The 17120-nt window shown below is 36.8% G+C and overlaps 1 protein-coding gene across 1 annotated transcript; it reads right to left on the reverse strand.

Annotated features, from left to right (window-relative positions):
• Positions 1–13083: 13083 nt before the first annotated feature.
• LOC122296939 lies at positions 13084–13908 on the reverse strand. Its single transcript, XM_043106734.1, has one exon. It carries the CDS (start codon positions 13906–13908, stop codon positions 13084–13086), a length of 825 nt encoding a protein of 274 aa, XP_042962668.1.
• Between the last annotated feature and the right edge of the window lie 3212 nt (positions 13909–17120).

Below are 17120 nucleotides of genomic sequence, written 5' to 3' on the forward strand. Positions count from 1 at the left end.
GGTTTCAACGGTAGGAGTTTTTAGAACTTTATCAAGTTTATGGTTATTTAAGCTTATCATGTTTCTCGAAGTGTTTAGAACTTGGTTACCATGCGTAATCACTGTACAGGTTGACTAAATGTGCCAAGTTATATGGTTGATGAGGGGATCTTTCATTTGTCTATGATGTAGGGTAAATTTTATGAATACTAATTCCAGCAGTATATTGTTTCTATTAGTGGATAATTACTCTTTCTAATTTGCTTTTTTTTTTAAGCTAAAAAAATAAATCTTTGTAATTTTTAGGTGATTAACATGAAGATACTCTATGTTAACCTTTTCTAGCATGTATGCATGTATGAAAATTTCTGATACATTGTGGACACGTTAGACCAGCCTAAGATGGCTCCAAGTGGACGAGGGAGAGGGAAAGGACGAGGTATAGGCAGTAGACGTATTGGGGCTGCGACAATTAGAAGGCCATCACAGCATCCACAAGTTGATTCTTGGACCCTACGAGATCATGATAGTGAAGAAGATAGCTCCAATGACTCGCCACAGCCACCAAACATGGTACAAGACACTGATTTGGACAATCCACAGGTAGATGCACAACCACAACTGAATGTAAATGATGTTGGTAAGCTGCCATAATCTTAACAATTCTAATTTAATATGGGTCTATCAATTTATAGAATTCCAGTTTGGGTTTTTAGTACTTAACATGCTTGATGGATCTACAGTGGCGGATGTCAGCTCGGTGCAAGAACCATCAATGCTACCTCCCAAGAAACGAGGACGCGGACCCGCAAAGTGCACCGAGTTTGAGAAGCTACGAAAGCATGGGAAGATTCCTTTGAAAATCAATGATGGCCAAACAGCACCATGTTGTGAGAATGCAATTATGTTTACCACAAGAACAACATGGATATTAAAGCATCATGAAGACATGAGTTATGCTCGATGGACTGATGTACCTGAGAATGTGAAGGATGAGCTTATCGACCGTGTAAGGGTAAGAGAAACTACTTCCATTAGATATATGTGATGAATTTGTCCTTGTTTACTGACATTGTACCATGCATACGTAGGGTGACTTCATATTTGACTGGGATTTGGAGAATCACCGCAAAACTGTTTGGAAACAGCTTCGCAAACGTTTTAATGCATTCCACCATCAGCTACATACGAAATATTTAGGATTCGCAAGTCATGAAGAAGCATTAGCCAAAGGATGTGAATTGGTGCAACCATTGGTTTGGGTTAAGTTATGTGGCAGGTGGGGAAGCGAAGCTTTCAAGGTATTATAGGTTCCTTCGACATCATATATGTGATCTACTCTATTTATTCATATTTCTCTTTATAGTATATGGGCTACACAAATAAACTGACTTTGGTTACTATTTCTGATGGCAGGAACTGTCAAGGCAAAATAAAGATAATAGAGCGATGTGTACTACTAATCACACAGCAGGAAGAAAGTCATTTGTAAGAATACTAGAAGAGAAGGTATTAATAATTTTCTTGACAGCTTTTGATATATAGAGACATGTCTTGATGGTAATCATGTTGAGTGTCTTTTGGGCTAACCATGTCATGTATGTTAAACTTAATAGCATAGCTTATAGTAAACTTATTTTTTCACGTTGCATGTATGCAGCGTGAACCTACATCGAACTTAGTGGAGTTCTACAAGGAAGTCCATTGGTCTAAAAAGAAGGAACAATTTGTGTCATCCACTGCAGAAGACAATTATGTGAGGCTTACAAATAATATTAACATTATTATGTACTAATATATGTATCATCAGCTTGAATTATTTGTTCCAACTTGCATGGTTGTGCTGATGTTTGAGATGGGCTTACACCAAAGTTGTACTTATTTGTGTACTGCAGATGAAAATGGTTGGAAAGCTGAGTGATTTAGAACCTGAGGTTCGTACAAGAGAGACAGCAGATGGGGTGTTTAGAGAGGTTTTGGGACATAAGTCGGGGTATGCTAAAGGGTTAGGAGAGATGATAATGCCGGAGTCTACCCAAAAACGTGAGCGAGAGCGCGATAAACAATATGCTGAGTCTATTGAGAGACATAAAAAGGATGCTGAGTACTATAAGGGTCTCCATGATGAATTAAAGGATAATGTGCGAGTCCTGTTGGAAAGACAACAGGAGTATGACAAGTTTATGAAAACCATGATGGCTGAAAGGCAGTCCCAGGGAGAGTCTCTCCCTACTGCCTAGGACGTGGGGACAAAGTATTTTGCCTTTTTTGAGATTGATATGCTAGCCACTCTTTTGCAAATTCTGACACCTTTGGTTTTTTAAATAACTTTAAGATGTATGATGCAGTGTACAACCACTTTTGAGGGCTTTCTTTTTGTGGTAGTGTTTTGTTGGGGGGGTGTTGTCCAGGTGTGGTATGGTGACAATACTGTAGTGGCTAAATGATTGGATGCACAGCTTATGTGAAATGAAAATGGAATACTTGCAATATGCCCCACTGCTGCTTGTTGACTTTTGTCTGGTAATGTGCAACTCTCCCAGTTTGTGGCTTTTATGGTTTTGTATCTTACTTATTAAACAAAGTCAAAAATCATGAAATTTTTGTCCATTTGGTTGTAGGTGTTTTGATGTGATTTGATGATGTCGTGGCAGTCACTACTACAGAAATCTGGGTACATATGATGCTATTTCGGCTTTAACTTCTATCAAATATATATATATATAGAGATATATATTTGATAGAAGATTAGATTTCACATTATCTCTTGGATAGCTGGTGTTTTTCTTGACTTCACATATCTAATGTATTACTAATCTTATATATGTGTGCAACAGTTTTAATGTTTTAACTTGAACTCATCTATGTGTAAAAATCATTAAGTACACAAAACCTACATCCTTGAATGCACAAGGCTAATAATCCATCCCCTCATGGGACAATCTATCCCCTTATATATTTGTGCAACAGTTTTAATGTTTTAACTTTAACTCATCTGTGTGTAGAAATCATTAAGTACACAACACCTACATCCTTGAATGCACAAGGTTAATAATCCATCCCCTCATGGGACAATTGAGCTTTTTTAGAGTGGATGGATTTGGTATCTTGTTTGGTATGTGACCCAGGTAGTAGTTGGGAGGATGAATCAGTCCACGCTATTGCACCCCCATGTTTCAAACTGATTTTGTAGAAGAGCTAAATATGATGGCCATTCTCTGAAGGTTAATCTGGTCTTTTATTACAATGTAGCAGTAGGCTTCTCTCATTCGAACCTGGCTGCAGTACAAGGGATATTGTTTGGTTTTTCTGTTCATACCTCATACTGTCACAAATTGCACCATGTATGCTGAATAACTAATTACATTGCACATTTAAGCTTCAACAATCTCTCTAGCTGATTATAGTAAAATCTGCAGTTCCATTCATCAGAACTTAAATGTAGTATAGTCCATGCCAAGTTCATGGTACATTGCTTTAAATATAATTTAAGGTTGTCTGATAATGGTTGTAGTAATGACTCACAAGTGGGCTATTGTTCTAGACAAATGGGGTAAAGAGGATGATCAAGTTGGTTGCTGAACTTCCTGTTGGAAAGAGGATGATCAAGAGCAGAGGTAAAGAAGTCCATGACTTCAAGTTGAGCAAAGCAGCCCTGCTATTATATACTTTTCAACCAAAGGTTAATTATGCTAGCATATCAATGCTTTATTGTGCACTTTGGGAGTCTGAGACTCTGAATATGAATATCATGATCAGACTTAAGTAATAGGATTGATGGAATGTATCTATTACAGTATTTGACACAGATCGATTTTAATAGTTCATCAATGAATATTACTAGGTACTTTTATATGATGTTGGCAGATATTGTGCTCGCTGGTTTGGTATTTTTTCCCACTAACTATGGCTAGGTCTTTCATCCATGCTATTGTGTATTGCCGGTGAAATAATATTCTGGGAAGTAAGGCACAGTTATGAGAGAAAATGTCATGTAATATCTGGATTTTGGGAACAGAGCAAATTTTATGTATTTGCTCATGACATATAATTAATTGGGTTGAAAACTATTTTATCATTATATAGAATAATGGCAACGAAAATTTTGGAAATAACCAATTCAAGTTTTATTGAATTGATCAAAATTAAGATATATTAATTTTATGGTTCTGGAGAGTACGTAAATACATGAACCAACCCCAAATATGTCCAATTTTATGGTTATGGCAAGAGTAAGATTATTATTTCTATCGATTTTTCATACTATTTTCCTCGTTAAAATCCAAACGCTTGTTGATAAAGCTTTATTCCGATTAGATTATGGAGTGAAAGAAATTTTTTTTTCCAACAATAAAACAATCGATGACAACAACTACTCGCATCAAACCAAAGTTCGTCATGCGTATACAATTGAACATTTGTTTCGATTTTTGTGTTGTCGTGAAATTGAAATATCAACCAGTTTAATTTTGACATTTAAGTTTTTTGCATCAATAAGTTTTCGCCGCAAAAAGATGTATATATCGATTGTATTTCCTGTTGAAAAAATAATTTGCAACGGCTGAAACTCAAGTGCACAACTTTTTTTCAACCATTAAAAAACTTCTTGCATCGCATGTTATTCGTTGCAAAAAAATTTAATCAACCATTCAACATGGAATTGGAACATGTTATTGCGTTGGCCAAAAACTATTATTGCATCGGTAAATGCAGTGATGCAAATATATTTTTTTGCATCGATTTTACTATTTCCATGAAAACAATTAGTTGCATCCCGACGTTGGCATCCAACGTGCATTGGAGCCAAGGTCAACAAGAAATGTTTTTTGCATCGAAAATATCGATTTTTTGCATCGAAACGCACCGCTGGAAAAGGCCACTTCTCTTGTAGTGCCTAGGCATAACCAAGGTGCATCTTGGACTGCATCTAGCTGTAGCAATCTCCAAAGTTCTCTTCTTTCTAAATGATTACATTTAGCATACACCACAGACACAAATATTTGCTGCAAATCCATACCCAAAGAAACAATCACATGTTGGGCACTGTAATTAACAACTGACAACTACAATCCTTCTTTCCATAATAGCCAAATTTTACCACCAACACAGAGATTAGAAAAACAATGCTCAAAAGCCAACAATTGTTTCAAACTAGCCAATTTATGATCATCTGCAAATGGTTTAGCCAGCATAATAAAATTCAAGCATAACTTTCTAGCCAACTTGCACAACCTTCTCCGAGACGATCCGAGGCCCTGGATATTCCAAAACATAGGTGAACAAATCATAAATTCATGCTAATGGGTTTGCTAGGAACCCGAGTTGAACTTCTGAGCAATCTTCCCCCTTTGGCCAAGTTTTTTTCATTTTGTGTATCATTATCCGAGAGGTAATCTTTATTTTTACACAGAGGCACCCCACACTCCTTTTCCGGTTCTGACCCACAATCTTCCCTACCTTCTTGTCTCAAATGGACTAAGCATTCTTGGGTCGGATGCCCATCATCCTGAATTTTATGTGAGGACCCTACTAGAGCATCATCCACCACCACAGTGTCCCTCAAAGCTTCAAGCTTGACAGTACCAAGAGTACCTATCCACGTGTGATCCCCTGCTATGTTACCAACCTCTGAGCTAGGCGGTTCCAAAACAGGGGAACCATCTTCAGCAACGACAATACTTACCACATCAACATCATTCAAAATCGGCTTATCATACATTTTCGGAATCTAAGTCTTCATCAAATTCGGGCTCAACCTACTGGCATCATCCTCATTATCACAACAAGTCCCTTTTTGATCACTAAGCAAATCCAGAATTTTTGCAATTAATAAAGCCTCTTTTTCATGCCTCTTGTTCTCCCCCAGTACAATATTCAGCACAAGACTTGGCACCTTTTCCTGTCCGATTCCTTCCCAATTAGCAGCTTCCTGCAGCTCTTTCGAGCCACTATGTCTAGCTTCAACTTCAGTCTGCAAATTCACCAATGACCCAGTTTGCCCTTCCGTAATTGGTTGATCCTCTTGATGGTCTTTTACTGTATGCTTCCAAACTTGCATCTATTTATCCCCTTCTTTCAGCTTCCAGTCCAGTACTTTCTTGGAGCCCTCCTTCCATTTACATAAGTTCAAGTTATGACCCTGCATTTTACATCTAGAACAAAAGGCAGGTAAAGTCTCATATACAACTTCAATATACCAACTCAGCTTGTGATGAGGAGTACCAATCCAGATGCCATGGATAGGGGTTTTCGCAGCATCAACTTCCAAGCATATTCTAGCCCCATCAGTTTTGGTAGCATAATTGGTTGCATTGTCCCGACGTACATAGTGACCAATCGGAGCCGTAATTTTTTCAAGTAAGACTCATGATAAAAATTAGGTGGCAGAGTAGGAAGAAAAACTCATACCGGCACCATCGATGGCTCCGCTTCCTCATCAAAATCTGGGTTCCAATGAAACCCGCGGTATGGCACACCATCGATGTCTGTTGCTTCCCTAGATAGTGCCTTAACGAAATCACCTTCAGTCGAAAACCGCACAAACACGTTACGCGCCTTTCTCATCGCCGAGACCACAGGTTGAAATTCCAGCCTCCATCTACTTCGTATGAATCCCCTAATCACATCTAGAGTCTAGAGAAGGCCTTTGCTTGAGGAATTTAAGAACCATAGAAAATCTGAAAGGAGCTGCCGATTTCTCAATCTCCTTTTTGGAAAAAATCACACAAAATTCACCATCTATCAGTTTAGCTGGACGAAACAAGATCTCCACCTCCAGTAAGGGCTGTGGTGGTTGTGCCACCATGTGGAGAAGGTCCTCGTCCACCCAGACAGCGCCGAAGGCCCAAGGAGACCTCCGGCGGCACCCATACGGCACGCAAGGAGTCCTAGTAGAAAAAAAAAATAGATTCGAGAGAACCAAAGGGTATTATCATCCAAGGGTCAAACCTTTTCCCAAAATACCACGGATTTAGTCCAGCTGATGCTTTATCCTGGAGGTATGTACCTCTTACTTCTATGAGTGCTAAAATACTTGGGTTTGAATATGTGAAAAACATGTACGCCGATGACGCTGACTTTTCTGATGTGTATATGGCATGTGATAAGGTGGCATTTGGTAAGTTTTACAAGCATGATGGTTGCTTGTTTAAAGAAAAAACAAATTGTGTGTGCCTAATTGTTCTATGCGTGAGTTATTGGTGTGTGAGGCACATAGTAGGGGATTAATGGGACACTTTGGTGTCAAGAAAACCTTAGACATATTGCATGAACATTTCTTTTGACCTAAGATGAAAAGAGACATCAATCACATTTGTAGCAAATGCATTACATGTAGAAAGGCAAAATCTAAGGTTTTGCCACATGGGTTGTATACACCCATACCCGTTCCTAGTGAGTCATGAGTAGACATATCTATGGACTTTGTTTTGGGGCTGCCTAAGACAAAAAGGGGTAGAGATTCTTTTTTTTTTTTTTTTTTTTTGGTTGTGGATAGATTTAGCAAGATGGTACATTTCATTCCATGCCATAAAGCAGATGATGCCACAAATATAGCTGACTTGTTTTTCAGGGAGATAGTGCGACTCCATGGTGTGCCCAGGAGTATCGTTTCTGATAGGGATGTTAAATTCCTTAGCTACTTTTGGAAGGTGTTGTGGGGAAAATTAGGTACTAAGTAATTATTTTCCACTACTCATCACCCACAGACTGATGGTCAGACTGAAGTAGTAAATAGGACGTTAACTCAACTTTTACGTACTGTTGTTCATAAGAATTTAAAGACTTGGGAGGATTGTTTGTCATTTATAGAGTTTGCATATAATAGGACCATGCATACTACTACTTAATATTTTCCTTTTGAAATTATTTATGGTTTTAATCCACTTACTCCTTTAGACTTGATGTCTTTACCTGTTGATGGCAGGAGTAACTTGGATGGACAAAAGAAGGTGGAGTTGGTGAAGTCACTTCATGAGAGGGTACAGCTTCAAATTGCCCAGAAGAATGAAATGGTTGCTTCCCAAGCCAACAAAGGACGAAGACGTGTCATCTTTGAACCAGGAGATTGGGTTTGGGTTCACATGCGCAAAGAAATATTCCCAGCCCATAGACAAACTAAGTTGCATCCTCAAGGAGGTGGACCTTTCCAAATTCTTAAGAAAATTAATGACAATGCATATAAAGTGGATCTTCCAGGTGAGTATAATGTTTCTGCTACCTTCAATGTTTCTGATCTTTCTCCCTTTGATGTAGGTGAAGATTTGAGGTCGAATTCTTTTGAGGAGAGGGGGAATGATGGGAACCAAGGTGGAGGTAGCCTTAAAGATCCTTTGCAAGTTTCAGATGGCCAATTACAAGATCAAGAGCCAAAAAGATCAAGGAAGCAATGCAAGGATTGGTGCAAACCACTTGGAATGAAGCTATGAAGAGCCAAACACTCAAGATGGGCTTGAAAGAAGGAGAACCAGAGTTTTGATCCACTTGATACAAGCTGTAGAAGACATGACTTAGATATATGGCCTATTGTTGTTAATGCTTTCAATTTATTATTAATTTAGAATAAGTGGGCTTGAGGATGCTTAGCCCACATATGTCATATTTCTAATGAGCTAGGGTTTTTGGGTAGGCCTTGTATTTTGGCCAATAGCATATTTGGAAAGTTATTATTTTATGTGAATTAGGGTTTTAGAAGTACTGTAGCTACTGTTCACGCTACAATACCGTGGCACTATTCACTTAGGATTTTTGGGGATTGTTATTTAAACCACTTGTAGCCTCATTTGAGAAAGTTGGACAATATTGAATTTTCATTGTGAGTTAAGTTTACTCCTCTTGTTCTTGATTGAACTTCTGAACTTATCAAAGGTAAATCACAACCTTTGTGGCGTTCTTCCTTGTAATCTGGGTTATTGAGATGAGTTCTTCAACGGGTCTAGATTTTAATATAATCTAGGTTCTTGAAACGATATCTCAATGGATCTAGATTCTCTATTCATATACTTGAGTTTAGCTTTCTTGAGTTTGTTTTTTCAATATTGTTATTGGGTCTCAAAGCGAGTCAATGGGGCTTTACATCATTAAGACTCTCAATTCTAATATAGGCTATATAGTTATAACTAATACTAATATCTACATTAATACTAATAATGTATAATATAGTTATACTAACTGATTGATTCAACATAACTAATATTACTAATATAATATAGTTATACTAAATTACCAATAGTCTAATATTAATACTATTATATAGTTATACTAATCATAAATTCATAATAACTAAATCATTATAAGTTTATAACTATATATATTTAGTATCAATGTATTATTATATTTTTTAGTGTATTACTATTAACTATAATATATAGTACTGGTATATATTAATATATTAACATATTATAAGAGTTATAGTATAAATTATAATATATCATATATGTATAAATTTATAATAGTATTAGTATAGTTAACTTAATATGTAATATGTTAGTATTAAATCACTATAACTACATAGAGTATTAGTAATATAGTATTTAATATAACTACATAGAGTATTAGTATAACTACATAGAGAGTATTAGTATAACTACATAGAGGATTAGTAATAAGAGTATTACTGTTATTATATATAGTATTACATAGCGTGATAGAATATTAATAAATGTGTGGGGTTTGAAGAGATATAGTAATACTAGTATATTATATATAGTATTACTATTATTACATATAATTATTAGTTATAGTATTAGTACTAGTGTGTTATTAGTTATAATAAATAAGTTAATAACTATTACTAATTTACTATATACTAATAGACTAATAGTATTAGCATATTACTAATATATATATAAATCAATACATATATAATAGTATACTATATGTATTTATATATATTAAATATATCACAATAAAATTACATAAGTATTAAACAAAATGCCATTGGATTTTTTTTTTTTAAAAAGAGAGAGAGAGAGAGAGAGAGAGAGAGAGAGAGAGAGAGTCTAGGGTGGACCAACCGGACTGGATAGTCCCGAATGGGATCGGACCGGCCCGGTCCAAGGTGGGAAAACCCTGGACCAAATAGGTCCGGTCTGGTCCACAAAATCTCCCCGAACCGGACCAAACTCTCCCTTAGTAAGAACACCCCCAATGGTTCTTGTAAAATACATTTTTCTTTAAAATATAAAGGAAGATGACCAAAAGTCCCTTCCAATAGATTCTCTATTCTATTTCTATTTTACTTTTAGCTATAATAAATCCACTACATGTAAAGATTACTATTCATTCCTCTAAACATTTTTTTATTATTTCTCTCATTTGGTTCCCACAATAGTTTCTCTCTCCTTGTATATTTTCTCCAACAAACTATTACATAATATAACATTTAAATGATATAGATAAAAAATAGATAAATTAATGGATGACATATTGTAAAAATCAGTATGTAAAACAGAAAAAATGAATTTTGATGATATATTTTAAAAAATAGGATACATAAATTATTAGGAGTGCTCTAAATAGAAATTAAAGAAGAGTCATTCTACCGTTACTGAGAGATTCTTTCGAGAGAATCTCCCAATCACAGCAATTTTTTTCTTTTTGTTTCAATTTTTTTAATTATTTTTAATATTTTTTAAAAAAAGAAAAAATTCACAATATTATAAAAAATATATATATTTTTTAATTATTAAATAAAAAAATAAAAAACATAAAAGATTTTTGTTGGGACACACCATCGGGATGCTTTATCGGGAGGTAAAGCATTTTCATTAAACAAAGACAGATTTTGGTGAAAGAATATGCGGGCAACTTCCTTCATTGATTTAAAGCGAATTGAAGTCCAGGCACAATGATGGTGCGTGACAGCTAATTCTTTACAGAAAGCGTATGCTTTGGCTACTGTTCAGCTAAGTGAGAATTAAAGGATCCCGGCCAGTCATGTACAGAAAGCATGTAAGAGCTTTGACGCAAACAGATAAGCTGTAGCACGATCGAGCAAGATTAAAACCTATGACCATCAACTTTTTTTTTTTTTGATACTCAAACTTCCAACTTCATTAAATCAAAGAGAAGATTACAGACATAAATCAAACCATAAGGTTTGAGATAAAAAGTCTAGAATACAATCCCACCAAGTTGTAATACTATCAAGATGTCTACCATGTTGAGCTAAAGAATGGGCTGCCTTGTTAGCTTCCCTATAAACATGTGTAAACAAGCAATTTCGGAACAAAGAAGACAACTTTTTAATCTCCAAATACATCCCTCCATACTGTGAATTGGACATACTATCATTGTTTAAAGCTTCAATTACCAAAAGACAATCACTTTCCACTTGGATATTAGAAATACCCATACCTGCACAAAGCTGTAACCCACGGAAAATAGCTAAAAGTTCAATATGCTCCACTTCATCAACAAATACTTCCGGTAGTGCTGCTACCAACAGAGTGCTGCCCATATTATCTCGTAATATAACTCCAATACCAGCTTTTCCAGCTTCTATATGCAAAGAACCATCAACGTTAAGCTTGAGAAAATCTGCTTGAGGCACCTGCCAGTGGTAAAGAGCTTGCACTTGCCTTCGGTTATGTTTTTGTACAGATTTATAACTTCTCAACACAGATAAAGCATGATCAGCAGCATGATATGGAGAAACAACAATTTGATCATGATAAAACTTATTGCGTCTATACCAAAAGCCCCAAGCCACTATAAAGAAAATAGATAAACTCTCCCAACTCTTGTCCAAACAAAACTGGAAAGCAAGATAAAAAAAATTTGAATGAGATGTTGCATGCATAGAAGGTAGGACTTTCAGCCAAGTTCTTTCCAGTAATTTACAGCCCACCAATGTGTGATAAACTCCCTCTTCCTGCTCCATACAGAAACTGCAAATCCCATTTATAGGAACATGTTTTAGCAAAAGATTAGACTTTGTTGGTAACCCATCTTTGCAAGCACGCCACGCAAAAATTTTTATCTTGTTTGGAACCGGCAATTTCCATAAATGTTTCCAGAGCACTCTTTGAGATGTAGCATTAGAAGATTCAGCTGCTTGAAAACCTTGTTTATCCATAATGAACCGGTAGCAACTTCTGACACTAAAAAACACCATTTCTTTCAAACTCCCACATCCTTTTATCTCCTTGATTCACACCCGATCATACGCTTTGCTCATGTCCAATTTCAAAGACATAAAACCCTTATTCCCTGTTCGCTTAAGCCGCAAATAATGAATCACATCATAAGCTATAAGGACATTATCAGTAATGAGACGCCCGGGCACAAATGCACTTTGACATTCCCCAATAATATGAGATAAAACCAGTTTCAGCCTATTTGCAATGACCTTTGCAATCAATTTATAAACCACATTGCATAGGCTAATAGGTCTATAATCCGTAACTCTTATTGGAGATTTCTTCTTGGGAATCAAAGAAATAAAGGTGTGATTAATAGAAGAAGGAAAAGAACCTATATTAAGGGCATGCAGCATTGCTGCAGTCACTGAACTTCCAACCACCTGCCAATATTTTTGGAAAAATATTGGCGACATGCCATCCGGGCCCGGAGCCTTAGAGGGATTCATTTGTTGCAAAGCTATCTTAACCTCATCAGCAGAATATACACGGGTCAGCTCTTCATTCATACTTGGAGTGACTCTTCCCCTTAAATCATGCAAAAAATCTAGTGAAGCAGTCGGGTTTGAAGAAGAGAACAGCTCACTAAAATAACCCAGAATAACATTGTCCATTTGAGCCCTCTCATGCCACTACCCTTGTTCATCTTGAATTCTTTGCAAACAATTCTTTTTTCTTCGTTGAGATGCTTTCATATGAAAGTATCGGGAATTATGATCACCTTCTTTTAACCATAGAGCCTTAGAACGTTGTCTCCACATCACTTCATCTCTCTCCAACCAGATAGCCACCTCTTTTCTAGCAACATTTAAGGCTGAAACATCCAACCCCCGATGATCCTCATATACCTGCTGCAATTTCAGATTAGCTTGTTGAAGCTTTTTCTGAACATTCCCAAAGCAATTCCTGTTCCAGTGCTGCAGCTTGACCCCACTCTTCCTAACATATCCGCCACCTCCTCCAATCATGAATAAACATTACCCATTTGCCATGTATCCTTAATGATAGCTTCACAATCTAGATTTCCAACCCACATTTCCTCAAACCGAAATAGTTTTTTCTTTCTATGAAGAAAATTTGTATCACCCTCCAATTCCAACCAAATCGGAAGATGGTCAGAATAAGCCGCAAAGCCATGAACCACCTTCGCATTCAGATAAGAATTCCACCAAGTGGAATTGGCAAGAAACCTATCCACACGTTCATTGATACAAGCAGAACCTTCCCTCATATTTGACCACGTAAATTTATACCCATTGAACCCCAAGTCACGCAACTCACACTCCTCAACAACATCTCGGAAAGCAGATAACTGAACTTCCGGTTTAGGATTCCCCCCCTGTTTCTCATGATGGAACATCGTTTCATTCAGATCACCCATGACTAACCATGCCTCCCCACGTGAGCGTCTAATACTCCTAAGGAGAGACCAGGTTCTATGCCGTAAATGGGTTTCGGGAACCCCATACAAAGCTGTTAAAAACCAACGCCCTCCAACTACATTGTCATCACTAATTTCAGCATCTATGTGAATTGAAGAAAAATTAACAATAGAAAGTGCTACTTCTTTCCCCCAATATAGATCAAGACCCCCTTTTCTACCATTTGAACATACTGCTAAACAATTAGAAAAACCAAGTTTAAACTTACAGTTTTCAGCATCTCGAACACTAAGCCAGGTCTCTTGAAGGAAAAGAACGTCGGGAGCTTCCCTCTTTGTCAAAGCGCAGAGGTGGCGAATGCCTCGTGGGTTCCCAAGCCCACGAGCATTCCAAGCAAGGACTTTCATGGCTGCCGGCGGGGCTGTTCAACAGCCACCGCTGATAGCTCAGTACATCCCTCCAGCGCCGCATCCATGAGAATCGGTGTTTCAGAAATCCTCCCAGCCTCATATCTCGTTTGGACCTGCCTAACTGATTTCGTATGGGTGCTGCTCTGTTTCCTCTTTCTGCCGCTATCCTGAGTCGCAACCTCAAAAGAAGACTTAAGTTTTGACTTTTTAGACTTAAACGACACCCTGCCAATTCTTTTACTTCCGTATGCTGAAGTCGGCTTCTTTAATGGGTTGGACAGCTCCACAACAGATGGTCCTACCTCCATCGGAACCTCAACAAGCACAATATCGAAAGACCCACCAGAAAGCCCTTCTTCAAAAGCCCCATCCGAAGGCCCATCCACCCCCTCCAGAATCCCGTTAACAACTTCTTCACTGATCCCATTACCACCAACTGCTATCAACGAGCCGTTTGAAACCGAATGAAATACATTACTCGGTAACTGAACTTCCTGAAAATCAGCCATCTTCTTCGTGGGCGTTGTAACCGTTACAGTTTGACCAACGCCAAAATTGCCGGCTAAACTATTCCCGGCAGCAAGACCTGGTTCCGTCGCCGACGAAGGAGCAGGGTTTTTCAACGAACTAATCGGATCAGAATGCTCTTTAACAGAATCAAGCTTTGCTTCCCCTGAAAATTGACTCTGTACGGAGTTCTTCTTCTCATTGAAACTGTCGGAATGTAACCACACACCATATGGTTGAAAAACCGTAGCACCGTCCAGACCAGAAAGACCCTCCGTTTCACTGCAGTCTTTATCAACATGACCCAATCGCCCACACCAGTAGCAGAAGTTAGGCAACCGCTCGTAAGAAAAGCGAATCCAAACCGACTGACCACCTCCAACAAACAACTTAGACCCCCGTAGGAGAGGTTCATTCACATTAAGTTTGACCCTCACTCTCAAATACTCGCCCCATTCCACTTCACCGTTCTCCAGATCAACGTCTTCAACTAAGCCAATCTTCTCCCCAAGCTTTCGACCCACGTGGACATTACGAGCCATGATGGGAAGATCATGTAAGCGGACCCAAAAGGATGCAGTCTCCATCTTAATTTGTTGAACTTGAAGACGACCATCCACTTCAGCAAACAGAACCAAATGTTTATCGAAAGTCCATGGCCCCTCTCTTAGAACCTTCTCTTTATCACTCACATCCTCAAACTCAACAAGAAACAGCGTTGGTGAGAGATCGCAGAACCGGACTCCCATTACAGTCCTCCATATTTTCCGCATCGTACCCTTAAACGCCACCCGATTGAAGTATTTTCCAGTAAAGAGTTGCATAAACAAACATTTCCCTCCCCAAGGCAAAACGTCCTCCAAATTCTCCAGTCCGATGACCACATCTTCACTTTCCTTCTCAGTTAGTGAAAGCTTTGTATAGAGCACGGGAAGATCATCTTCCGTAATCATACTTACAGCAACGTAAAAGTTTTGCTACGTATAAGTAAAGTCGCGTACTAATTTAGTACGAATACTAATTTTTTCATATTTAAAATTTAAATTAACACTATTTTCAATAAAATTTACTTTTTTATCAATCACATTAGATTAATGCACATATTAGTACGTAATTATACTTGTAACCAGATTTTTCCAATATGGTAAATACCATAGATTTACTATTAGGAAGCAGCATTAAAGATTAGAGTAGTGTTATAACTATAAACAGATCATACAAAAGTAAATTTATAAATTGACATGGATTCGTATATTACATTAGATCAACTTTACAATAAAAGTACATTTATAATCTAATTAATCACGTCAATTTATAACAGCTTGTGAGTTTATTTTTACATAATATTTAAGGCTAAAGCATTTCTGTAAAGATTAATTCAGGATTAGATTTATTTTAAGAGAACATTAATTTAGGTTATAATTCATGTCAATTTTGGGCAAGACCTTTAATTGTGCGGTGTTTATAAACTCGACATTAGAATGCACGTATTTGTACAAATCACCAATTAGTAATTGATTACTTGTAATGAATTAACAAATTCAACTCTCTTTTTTTTTTTTTGCCATTTAGTAATTAACAAATTACTCATATGTTGTTATAATTATAACATATTTAGCAAGCATTAATAACTGACAATTCATCCATTGTACACATTTTCTAACATAACAGGAATAAGAAAAAATAATTTTATTAAAAAAAAATATGTAGCATTTCCTAGATGAAAAGTGATTAATAAAACTCCGCCGACTACATTTCCTACCTGATAGTTCATTTTTGTTTTTGGTATGGACTAAGTTTAGATCATTTGTGTGGTTATTGACAAGAAATTCAAACATTTTAGAATGAAACAATATTGTGACACAAATTTTGCACATCCTACATCAACAAGACATAGGCCATCAGGGAGGGGGTGCTGGGGAATAGTGGCATGTCTGCAGTTGGCTTCCATTATATGTAGCAATGCATTTTCATCTGAAGAAGTATAAAGAACTTTTGTGACTGGTTTGGTCTTCATTATTGCTGATACTCTTTATAGACAAATGTCCAAGAGAATTACTCTGCCTAAACAGAGATTCAACATCACCCTTCATAGAAAGAGAGGACTCAACCTCTATTAACAAAGGTCCAAGAGACGAACTCTTTTTTTATTTTAATTAATAATAAAGAAACAAAAAAGAATATTGTGTGAAAGCAAATCTAAATTATTGTTTAAAAACAAAATATCATCTTAAGAAATAAGTCCACTCCCTCTAACTTGAAGGTGCTTTATGTACTCATCAGCAAAGTTTCATATACTATTATTGGGAGGGTTTTCTTTTTAGCCGAAATCTGAATTTCCTAATTGCAGGCCCAATAAATATTATATATGATAACCAAAACCTTAAGCTTCTAACGTGTACTTTTCTCCCAACTTATCATTCTCAAATGCATTTAGCTCATATCCACTTTATCTAATTGTGTATTAAAACGAGTTATTAATATCATAACTATCCTCAATGAATACCCATCAATAATACAATTCAAGAAAGATCTCAAACAAATTACAATATTATATATTCAAGAACTTAATTTTTGCATATATTTATGAGCATCTTCATTAATTACTTGTCCACATAGATTAGTATTGAAGCTGAGGTAATGTAATTTTCTCCCCAATCCCAATCTGGATTTCCATATGCAATCATCTCATCATGGCTAAA

The sequence above is a fragment of the Carya illinoinensis genome, chromosome 15, assembly GCF_018687715.1.
Source record: "Carya illinoinensis cultivar Pawnee chromosome 15, C.illinoinensisPawnee_v1, whole genome shotgun sequence".
NCBI classification, from domain to species: domain Eukaryota; kingdom Viridiplantae; phylum Streptophyta; class Magnoliopsida; order Fagales; family Juglandaceae; genus Carya; species Carya illinoinensis.

Excerpts from the sequence above, each read along its gene's own strand:
- LOC122296939 (XM_043106734.1), bottom strand. The coding sequence starts at position 13,908 with ATGAAAGTCCTTGCTTGGAATGCTCGTGGGCTTGGGAACCCACGAGGC.